General features: G+C 39.2%; 1 protein-coding gene across 1 annotated transcript in view; it reads right to left on the bottom strand.

Moving 5' to 3' along the window:
• Positions 1–2545: 2545 nt before the first annotated feature.
• ACPP (acid phosphatase, prostate) overlaps positions 2546–12088 on the bottom strand; it is a 43814-nt gene continuing 34271 nt past the window's right edge. The window contains 1 exon segment of the mRNA XM_006083701.3: positions 2546–6048. Within this exon segment, the coding sequence (XP_006083763.1) occupies positions 5930–6048 (119 nt within the window). The 3' untranslated portion in view covers positions 2546–5929.

Raw genomic sequence — 12088 nt, 5'->3', positions numbered from 1 at the left:
TTTTCAACTATGAAAGTAAGCATGCAAAGACCATTTATGGACAGTAGGTGTCAGACTATATCTGCAAACTAGTGGTTGAGTCTTTCCTCAACCTCACAAGTATGTGGAAAAGAAGAAGGAGAGGAAGGCCTGGTGTGGCTGCTGTACCCTGGAGAAACAGAGCAGATGTTGAGGTAATGCAGGAATTACATCACAGACATGAAGGGAAATTTTATAAAAGTTAAGGTCACTCCACTCAGAAGATACATATACAGAAACACTCACTCCAGCCAAGAGTACAGTCCCTTCAGTTTTTGATGTGTCCCTAGCTGACATACCACTTCCTGCCCACAAACACCACTGGGCACCTGATGCTATATAATCCACCCTTATACAGAACCTCAAATCAGCCCTTCCCATTCAAGTGAGAGCATCTACTTCCAATAATCGTTATGTGCCTCCTATGAGACTTACTTCCACAGAGGACAACTATAAACTCTGGGCAAAATACATCTAATTGAAGATACTTGGAAGTGATCAAAAGCAGGCAGATACTAGAGGGGACTCAACAATTGGATAAAAGGGTGATTTTTATTTTTTCTGGCTCTTAGCCTGCAGGCATGTTCAAGTTTGTGCCATGACGCAGCAGAGAGTGGGGATGAAGTAGCTAACGTGTGTGTGTGTGGGGGGGGGGATGGGAATCCATAGTTTTACTAGTTTGAAGTACTAGAGGACAGAGTTTGAAGGCATCTACAGCCTCTAAAAGTGAGAAGAAAATCCCCCAAAATTGAAAGCCAGACAGGAAAACTACATACAAACTCTGTGGCTGACCCCCACAACTTGAACTAACCATACACAGGGAAGGCTTCAAGCAGCCTAATTTAGGTTAAAAGAACTGAACTGAGATTTGAGCTGCTGCCCTCTGCAGGGGAGACAGTTTGCAGTTTGAGTTCAGCCAACTTAACTGACTGCTTAAAAAAACAAAAACAAAAACAAACACACACACCGAAATTTCTAGAGGAACACAATAAAATCCCGTCTTAAAATAGCTCATTCACAATGTCTAAGACAATCCAAAATTATTCTATATACAAAGAAACAGAAAAACATAGCCCATACTTAGGAGAAAAGACAATTAAGACCAGTCCTGAGATGACCAAGATATTATAATTAGCATAAGAGAATTTTAAAGCAGTTATTCAAGAAGGTGTTTCTTAGGGAAACAAATATACAGAGCTAAAAGGGAAATAAACACTGGCCATTCCAATTAACCCACAAGGTTCTTCATTTGTGGATTATAATTCATATGAATTTGAGAAAAAATGAGGGCATGAAAGAAAAGGTTCAAGGTTAATAAATTCAAACAACTGAGCCCAGAGAAAATGTAGAGAGTACAGGAGAACTTGAAAAAATTCTTAATAGTGTCCTAAAGATATTCAAGAATAGATTGCATTCATAAGATATGAAAAGGCTGCTATGAAAAAGAAGCAATAGGTAGGAAAGAATTCCTGGGGGAAACATTAAAATAGATTTGCTAAAGACCAAGATGGTGTTCTAGAAAAAGGTATTTCTTAGGAGGTAGAAAAATAAAATAAAAAGCTGGAAAATATGAGAAAAAATGGAGGCATAAAGGATAGAGTCAGGAAATTCAAGTTCCAGAACACAATTTTCTTGATTCAAAGACACATGTAAGCCATACAGGATTAGACAAAACAAACAAACAAACAAATACCTATGCCTAAATATGTTCTAGCAAAATTCCAGAACCTCAATACTAAAAAGAATATCTTAAAAGATTCAGCAATACATACACATGAACATACGTATATACACTCATACATAAAATAAAATAAAACAGACAACAGCAGATTACTTACATTGGAATGAGAATCAGACTGATACCAGATTTGTCATCAGTAGTCCTGTATGCTAGATGTCAACAGAATACTGCATTCAAATTCTAGAGGGAAGTGATTTTCAACCTGAAAAGTTTTATATCTAGCCAATTGACAGGTAAGAGGACAAAATATAGACATATTTTGTGCGCATGTATCCTTTTAAAATTACATCAATAAAATTTAAAAAAGAATACAAGAAAGAGGGCAAAATGGGTTATATGAGCAGTGAAAGATGTAAAATTTCAGAAAATAAAGGCATAAGTGTAGTTCATAAAATTCATGCTACTCACAGGGGAACAAAGAGCAGATGTTGTTGACAGCACTGCCTCCGATAATTGGAAGTGGGTAGGAAGATCTTTTACTTTGTATTTTATACTCTTCTATATTATCTGCACTTATTTTTGTTTTGAATACAATCACTTGTAATTGTATTAAAATTACTTTAAAAGACACCCTTCCCCCCAAATCTGGCAGTACTTATTTTCTAAGCATGATGTCATTTTTTTTCTTAAAATATTTGATAAGAAAAGGAACTAGTCCATTTAGTTTAGGGTAGTTTTAGAAAAAGTATATTTTCTCTAAAGTATAGTAGGCAAGGCAAGTTTACAAAAAAAAAATTTCAGAAAAATCTTTTATTGATTCAGCAAACATGCAAAAATAGTAAGATGTAGACATAAAAATTTGACTTTTATTTTTTCACAATAACCTGAAAGTGGATTTTACAAATTATAACAAATACATTCTCTCTGCTTCAAAGGATTGCCATCTAATGGTCTAAAGTGGTACTGTCCAATATGGCAGCCACTGGCCACATGTGGCTGTTGAGACTTGGTCCAAATTGAGATGTGCGTGAGGGTGCAACACTCATCAGATTTCAAATAAAAACCTGTAAAATATCTCATTAATAAACTTTTAAAATAATGATTATACATTGAAGTGATAGTTTAGATGCACTGGTTAAATAAATTTTATTATTAGAATTAATTTCATTATTTTTACCTTTTGAAAATTTGAAATCCCATATGTATTTGTGGCTTGCATTATATTCCTATTACCCCTTTATATTTCTATTACTCTTTGTATATATGTAGCCCTTATTGTTCAAATAGAGTTTCTATAAAGAAAATTTTAAAAGAGAAAACTAACAGTTGGGCTTTCACTTACCAAGAAATCCCCCCCTGGCTATGAAGAGAGAATCAATGCCAACAATATTAGAACAAGGCAGAAAACAGAACATTGAGAGAATAGGGAATGTGATCAGGAGAAAAAAATGCCAGTTTTAATTTTAAAAAGTTTTCTTGTTTGAATGACTTCCAGTAAAATGTTTGTCTCTAATGCTTGTACTCTTCCAATTATTCTTTTTGTAATCATGTTCTCTTAATACTTTCTTTATGCAATACCATTCTAGCTAGGAATATTCTACCTCAACTCTTCCTTAGAACTTTCCTACATATACATTGCTGATCATTTTTATGGCAGGGAATGTCCCTACATTGATATAGTAATTATTGCAATATTCTAATTCTGCTCAAAGACCTTTCCAGTGGTTCAAATGTGGGGAATACATTTCAGAGCAGAGCTTATCTCAACCCTAGCAATTGTTTTTCATACAATATTTATCATCATGTCAACTGGACCCATCTTTCCTGACCCATCTGAAAAAGTCCCTTTTATCAGTAGAGATAATTTCCTATGGAAATTGGATGATTAACTTATTTCCTGAGGAATGTTACGGTACATTTGTGCTCTTTGCTTTATCACTATAGATCATTTGTCACTTTGAATTTTCATTTGTCACATGGGAGTTCTGCCATGAAGTATGAAAAACAATGACAGCATTGGTCAACAGCATAGTTCTGTGGAAGGTAAAAGTAACAGCTAAGTTGGGAGTGAGAACTTTCTTTACAGTAATCAAGAGATGGTAGAGGAAGAGAACAGAGGGATGTTAAAAATCTCTCAGAACAATAGTAACTAGAGGTCCTTTTAGCCACTTATGGTAAGAAAAGATATGAAGAAAAGGTGTGGAAGCTTTTACTTTCACATTCTGTCAACCCTGTATAAGATAGTTGTTGGGGCCAAACACCTTAATAAGAGATTAGCAAACAGTAGGTCTTCCATAGATGCTGGTTGAATGAGTGAGAAAATCCATGACTTGCGGTTCTGTTCATACTTCTATTTTAAAGTCTCGTCACTTATTACCATAGGATATTCTGACTTCCTTACTGATATGGCTGGCTACGTTGTGGAGACAGAAATGTGCTCTTTCTTCTTGCTGCTATAGATGTTTTGCCTTTCCCCAAGCTGAGAATGTAGTCAAATCTTGTATTTCTTGCTATGTGCCTCCTGTGTTCCCACAGAAAGCAGCAGGTGCCAGGCAAGAGAAGACAACTTCTCAGGCTTTTGTTTGCAATAGCCCTAGCTCAGTGAGAATTAAGCAAAAATTGAGGATGAGAGGTAAATGTTTGGAGTTTAACAGTGGAAGCTGTGGAATCCAAGGGGAGAGGAAGGTTTCTGAGACTAAGACTAAAAGATGGGGTAGGGTTCTGGGGGCAGCGGGTTCTATGCTGGTGGGAGATCCCAGCACTGCCTGCAGGTAACACCCCAGTAGGAGACTGGACAATGCCAGGCTGATGAGCTCCAAGTGTGTTCACAGCCTTGGGAGTCATGGCACCCATGCCCTACCTTTAGAGCACCACGTGGGAATGGAAAGTGAGCTGATTGGAGACCAGTGTGGACAGCAATCTACTGGACCCTCCCCTGACTCTTTCCACTAGGTACACTCTGGGACTTTTAGTTGAACCCGAGGAGGTGAAGAATGCTACCAATGAAGGAAATCAAATTTTCCACCAACTGGATGGGTGAAGCTCAATGCAGAATATAATTGTTAAGAACAAATTTCAGGCTTACTACAACGGTACCATTCGTGGAAGTGTTTGCTTGGACAATGACCAATCCAGAGTACAAAATGAAAAAACACATTGTTCATAGAGCATGAGAACTAGATGTGACTTCTGTGAAGAGTCAGGACTCTTCATTTCTAGATTATGAAGCCAAGGTTTTAGATTTTAAAACATTTGTTCCAACTTGGCCTAAAGCTGGCACGGAGCTGAGGCAGTCGGTCATCATCCTTCAGTCTACTTTTCTATCTACCTCACCACTTGAGAAATTCAGATTTATTTACAGCAATTAAAATACATTATCATTTCACCATGGCTATGAATAGCCCTTATCAAAGCGAAATCTCTTAATTTTAAAATGAAATAAAGAAATCAGATCTTTAAAAATATCGAGTTCTGATAGTTGAGGTAAAAAAAAAAAAAGAACCAGGGATACGTAGATTTTCTAGTTATTCCCCATTATAAAAATTATGGGGAAAATGATCTGAGCTACAACTAAAGTAGTTGATATTACAGTTTCTGATAATCAAATATAGGCATTTTCAATATAGAAATGTGTATGTATGTGTTGGCTATCAAACACTGGGTAGGAGTTGCTTTTCCAGAGTGTGTGTGTGTGCATTTGTATTAAACCTACTTAGTGGCTGGAAAAAACACACCACACAACCAAATTTATTAAACCTTCTGATTGGGTCTTATTTTTTTAAGAATCATCCTATATAATTCTACTGCTAATCTAATCCCCCCCCCCCCGCCCCGCTTTCCATTATCCAGGCCTCTTTAATCTATGTCTTTGCCACACCTTGTAACCTTTCGATCTTTGCAGGCTACAGGTTGATTGGAGTTTGACTTCTTGTTTCTGTCTGGACATCTGTTCCAGAGAATACAACTGTCTCTTGCAGAGAACTTCTTCCTAGCTGAATGAGAAGCCTGCACTGCGATGAGACCGAACCAAGCAACCTGGGCGTTCATTCATCAGTCAGTCCAGCAGCTGTCCCTGGGTCACTCACGGTGAGTTCCTGCTCTAGGCAGACTCAGTAGGAAGAGTGTGGGCAGGGTTGCGCCCACATGGTGAAACTGTCCTTTCAATCCTGTGTCACTGAGAGATGCTGCTTCACAGAAGGTTGGCACGTCCACCCTTCTTCAGCTGTCTGTTCAGATGTCCCGATAGGAGCCTCTCTGCCAGCAGGGCCCATGGCGGACGAGGGTAAATAGAAGCACCACTAGGATACCACACACCAGGCAAAAGGCAATGGCAAGGATGAGCCTTAGGACTGTGGGAAAATAGGAAGAACATTAATGTAAAATTATTGGATTAGAAAAATATGAAGATTACTAATCAATCAGTGTTGATGTCTGCCTTTAAAAAAAATCATGTTTTTATTGATTTCAGACAGAGAGGAAGGGAGAGGGGGAGAGAGATACAAACATCGATCCGTTGCTTACTACATACCCCTACTGGGGACTGAGCCCCCAAATCCGTCATGTGCCCTGACTAGGAATCGAACTTGCAACCCATGGATGCACAGGATGACACCCAACCAACTGAGCCACACCAGCCAGGGCTCTGCCTTAATTGTAAATGTCAGTGGCATTTCTGAAGCAGCCTTGAAATCAGCATAGTGTGGTAAAAAGAGCAATAGACTAGGACTCAGGAGATGACCTAAGTCCCAGTTCCAGTATGATTTTTGACGTTTGTGCCTCAACTCCTCCACTGTAAAGGGAGGGCAATTGACTGAAGTATTTCTAAAGTCCTCTTCCAGGACTAGCTTTATGTATTTTTCTACAATTAAAATTATTAATTGTCCATGGTCTCGGGGTCAAAGGAATTTCTGAATACTCAACTTCAATCATTAGTTGGATTTAAAAGAAATGGAATATCATCTCACATTTGATTTTTGGTAAATATCTTTTAGAGAGGAAACCTTGAGCACAGATTGACTATGGCAAGCATTTTTAAAAAAAGATTTCAGAGAGGAAGGGAGAGAGAGAGATAGAAACATCAATGATGAGAGAGAATCATTGATCGGCTGCCTCCTGCATGCCCCACACTGGGGATCGAGCCCGCAACCCAGGCATATGCCCTGACTGGGAATCGAACCGTGACCTCCTGGTTCATAGGTCTACGCTCAACCACTGAGCCATGCCAGCTGGGCAACTGTGTACTACTGTTAATCTGTACCTTTATTTACACATATCCCTTTGACAGCTGACCATGCATGATACAGATATATGGGGTCGTTTTAAATGAGATGCTCTTCATTATTTCACCTGGAAAGTTATCCTAACCCCACCCACACATACATCCTAGTTAACTATAGTGTGCATGTCATAAATATCTAAATGTATGTCTGACTTTCATTGTAAAAATATGGATTGCGTGTTGGCAAAGGCAATGGGAGAGCAAACATCTCTGATCCTGGAAGCTCTGTCTATAGAACCCTAGTTAGTGAGTGTTCCACGGAACCCAGTTGAAAATCACTTATTTAGCCTAACTTTATCATTGTAGAGATGATAAAAATGAGAAGTGGAGAGATTAGATAATTTGGCTAAGTTAAAGCAGATATTTGAATTTGGGTTGGAATACATAGGATCTTATCAGTCGTATAATTTTAAAAGCCATCTATTTACTAATGACTTCCAAATTTAAATCTTCCCCAAACTCAAGACTCATATATCCAACAGTGTCCTCGACATATGCCCTTGGACATCTAGTACGCACTCCAAAACTGCACTCCCAACCTCTGCTCACCCCTACCCCCAACATCCTGCCAAATCTGTTCCTCCTGCAGCCTCCCCACTTCAGTTGATGGAAACCTCCTTCTCCTAGTGTCTCACTCCAAAACTCTTGGAGTCTTCCTTGTCTCTTTCTCTCACATCCTATACCCAACCAGTCAGGAAATCCTGTTCTTTCTATAAAAAACTGTCTGGAACCCAATGATTTCTCCCCTTCTCTGCCACTATCCTGCTTTGAGCCACCATCATTGGGGGGGGGGGGGGGGGTGCGGGGCGGTGGATTACTACAATGCCCTCCTGTCTTGCTCCTTAGCTTCTATCCTTTCTTCCCTACAATCAGTCTGTTTTTAACCCAGCAGCCAAATGACTTCAAGTCAAATCAGCGTACTGCTCTACTTAAAGTCTACAGTGAATGCTCCTCTCACAGGAATGAAAGCCCAAGCCCTGATTAAAACAGTTGATGAGACTCTTCATCACCTGGCTTTTTAACCTCTTGGATTTCCTCTCCTGTCCCTCTCCTTCCACTCTTTTGGCCGCACAGGCCTTCTTGTCCATCCTCAAACATGCCAGGCACACTCCCCCTTACAGCCTTTGCTATATTGTTATCATTGTCTGGATGCTCCTTTCACATATCTCTGCATCAGGCCACTGCATCACCTTCTTTCTCAAATCTCATCTTCGCATGGAGGAGTTTCATTCAAAGGTGCAATCTATATGTCCTCTCCCCAGATCCATTTCCAGTCTGGTGTTAATGATCTTCACTTTCTTACCATGTTCATTACTTATTGTCCATCCTTCTTCCCTCTCTAATAGAATGTATGCTTCACGAAGGCAGACAGTTTTGTCTCTTTTGTTCATGAATGTATCTAATGCACTTACAACAGTACCTGCCCCATAGCAAGTGCTCAATAAATATTTGTGGAATGAATCGATGATCTAGAATTTCTGGGTTCCTATTAGTCCAGTGCTTTTCTCATGATGTCAGGAATTCTCTTAGCAACATGAGAAGGTGAATATTAATAAAATTAGAACCTGGGAGTTGGGTGCCATTAGTATTGAGGATGGAGTTAGTGTCAAGTTGGAGGGGACTAAATGGAATTGAGGAAGGAAGGAAAGGACTAAATGGAAATGAGGAAGGCAGAGACTAATGATTCTTAAAAATAATGTCCATGACTGTCTGTATTTGGAAATTATTTTCTTTCTTTTTTTTAAAATATATTTTATTGATTTTTTACAGAGAGGAAGGGAGAGAGATAGAGAGTTAGAAACATCGATGAGAGAGAAACATCGATCAGCTGCCTCCTTGCACATCTCCTACTGGGATGTGCCCGCAACCCAGGTACATGCCCTTGACTGGAATCGAACCTGGGACCTTTCAGCGATTCTTAAAAATAATGTCCATGACTGTCTGTATTTGGAAATTATTTTTTTAAGTATATTTTTATTGATTTCAGGGAGGAATGGAAAGGGAGAGAGAGATAGAAACATCAATGATGAGAATCTTTGATAGGATTCCTCACCACCCACTGGGGATTGAGCCCACAACCCGGGCATATGCTCTGACTGGGAATTGAACTGTGACCTCCTGGTTCATAGGTCGACACTCAACCACTGAGCCAGGGCAGAAATCATTTTCAGTGATTTTTTTGGCTATGTTGTCATTGTGGTTCAATGAAATAGGTGTTTCCTCTTTCCTTCCTTCATGCCTCCCTAGGCATGCAGAGAGCACACACCATATGCCAGACCAGCTGTGTGTTAGGTTCTGGGGTTCTATGATCCCTCCTCTTGAGGAGATTCAATACCAGTGGAATAATCAGATAGATAATTATGAGTTAGTGTGATACATAGTAAAATAGAGTTGTAAAGTATATGTCTGTCTTGCAATTGACACAAGGTATTCTATTTGGAAGAGAAAGAGTTTGGAAAGTCTTCTGAGAAAATGATAAGATCTGAACGGGCCTGTGTGGTAAATAAGATTTTGCCAGGAGATAGAATGAATAGCTCAAGAGTATGTTTGGGAAAATAATAAGCAGTTGCATGTGACTGGAGTATAGGTTATGGTGAGGTGAGACCAGATATGTAGGTTGGGATCCAGGTTTTGGAAGGTCTGCTTTGCCGTGGGGCAAATGGAAATAAACAGTTATCACATATGGAAGTGACATGGCCCAATTTGTGTTTTAAAAACTCCCAAAACTGCCCGGCTCAGTTAGGGCTTGTTTAATTCTATCTCCCTGTCCTCTTGCCTGCTTCCCCACCTCCCTGCCCAGATCTACAAGCCACAGGAGACAATTGTCTTGTATTGCTGCTGTTTCCTCAGCAAACTTAATGCCTGCTACACAGGGACATACTGAGTACATAGATAGGGATTCAATAAATATCTATCACTTATTAAATATTAATGTACTTTGACCCACTAATCCCATTTTTTGGAATTTGCCCTAAGGAAATGGTGCACAAGACAGTTTGGGATGGAAAGGAACTTTGATATAATAGAAATATGGTGTTGGAAAGTGTTAGGCTTGAATTCGGACCCTACCACTTGTGGCATGTGATTTTCTGAGGTTCGGTATTTTTCTCTGCATAATGGGGATATGTGAAGTTGTCAGGGGAAGGAAAAGAGGCTGCTGAATTAGGCACTGATGGCTTTCAAAAAGGAAGTTTCAAAAAACATGAAGGATTGGGGTGTGTATGGGAGGCAACCAGTTGATGTTTCTCTCTAAAAATCAATAAACATGTCTTTGGGTGCGGATTAAAAACATGAAGGAAGGTTGATCATTTTACAGAATAGTTCAGGAGAGGGAGATGAGGAAATAGAGTTAGAGAGTGCAAATTACTCTTTTGAGAAAATTAAGATTGAAGAGAATGAGATAGAACAGGCACTGGAGGGCATTCTCTGATGAGAAGATTTGGTTGTTTTCATCGTAGAAGGGATGGAGCCTTCTATGGAACAAAATGAAGCTAAGAGACTCATTGAGGTCCAAGGAAACTGAAGTGTTGGGGACCATATGAACAGGGAAAGGAATTAGGTTACTCAAGGAGGAACATGTTTTCAGAGGGACAGCAGTAAAGGCAGGTTCAAGCTACTGAGATATTTTGAGATAGTGACAGAAGTTAAAAGGGCTTTCAATGGATTATCTTGGTCTTCTTAGACATATCATGAGAATTAAAAAAGCCAAGATAGAAAGATAGAATTAGAAATTTCAGAAAAACACACACAACACAATGCCTTTCTGTAGAAAACAGGAAAAGAGTGAATACCTTTACCAAGCAGGGTTGAAAGATCCAGCTGCGGTTGGAATAGAAATTTCAACACTCATAGTTTGAAATGGTGACAACAGCCTTAAGCTTCACTCAGCAGATCAGAATGGAGAAACTGTGTGTTTGATCTGATGTAGGGTTGGATATTGGTATGGTGGGCAGAATATGAGGTGGGGCATTGTTAGGACTGTCCAAATTGCTTAGATTGAGGGCAGAAGTGGAAATGAGGTGTGAGTTGGTATATACCAAAGCAAGTTTCCAATGTCTTCTTATGAATGATGAGACATGTCTTGGGAAAACTGATGATAATGGCAACAAGGATGGGAAAAAAATATTACAATCAGATGGCCTAATTTCTGAGGTAGGAAAAGTGCTGGGATGGGTATCATTGAACAGGTCTCTAAACAGCAATGGGGGAATAAGAGAATACCAAGGTGACTATGCTGAAATAAGAGGTCAAATAACACAGACATGTTGATCTATGAATATGTATATATAGTCCATGACTGCATCTTTATTGGGCAGTCACATTTGAGGCTCATTCATAGCTTTCCTCTATTTATTAAACAACTGAGTGCAGGCTTCTGACATCTGGGTCCGGCCATGAGGAAGCCAGGCTAGGTATGGACGGCTGAACATTTATTCGATTAGCAAATATTGGTTGAAGGTACCAGATTCTAGGCATTGTAGACTGCCTGGAGATTCAAGGAGGAAAAAAGTATGGATCCTGCCTTCAAGGCTTATGGTTGACTCTCAGGCATGTGTATATGTGCTATAGAGTCTCAACTTCTCAAGTATTATTAGGGGACACGGGAACTGCCTACCAGTGAATCTCCTTCCCATGAAATAACTGGAGTGAAGATTGAGGTAAGGGTTTGGAGAGTGCTAGTGAAGATCTGATTGTGTTAGTAAAATTTTGGAATTAATAAAGCATTTTCTAAAAAAGAATTTTTTTTTTAAGTAACACAGTATGGAACTTAGACTTATCATGAATTTTCCAGCAAAGGCTCTGGTTAATTTAATTGATGTGAGAATTAAATTAATTGGGTCTACTAGCTGAAAACACTGCCTGCAGGTATGAGTAGGATTTCATGGGTAGAAATGCCCTCAGGAGTAGGGTTGCCAGGCATTCTGTATATCTAGAACATGTCCTTATTTAGTGACATTGTCCTGCTTCCTGCATTGGGCTTCTCAGAACAGCCTAAATGTCCTTAATTTGGCCTTTTAAATATATATATTTTATAAAAATTCAGTTACTAGAAGTATTAATTATATTTATCTTGGCATCTTGTACTTTTATTTGCTAAATTTGGATGCCCT

The sequence above is a fragment of the Myotis lucifugus genome, unplaced genomic scaffold, assembly GCF_000147115.1.
Source record: "Myotis lucifugus unplaced genomic scaffold, Myoluc2.0 scaffold_8, whole genome shotgun sequence".
NCBI lineage: Eukaryota > Metazoa > Chordata > Mammalia > Chiroptera > Vespertilionidae > Myotis > Myotis lucifugus.
Note: the sequence above shows the minus strand (reverse complement) of the source record. Positions and strands in the feature narration are given on the sequence as shown.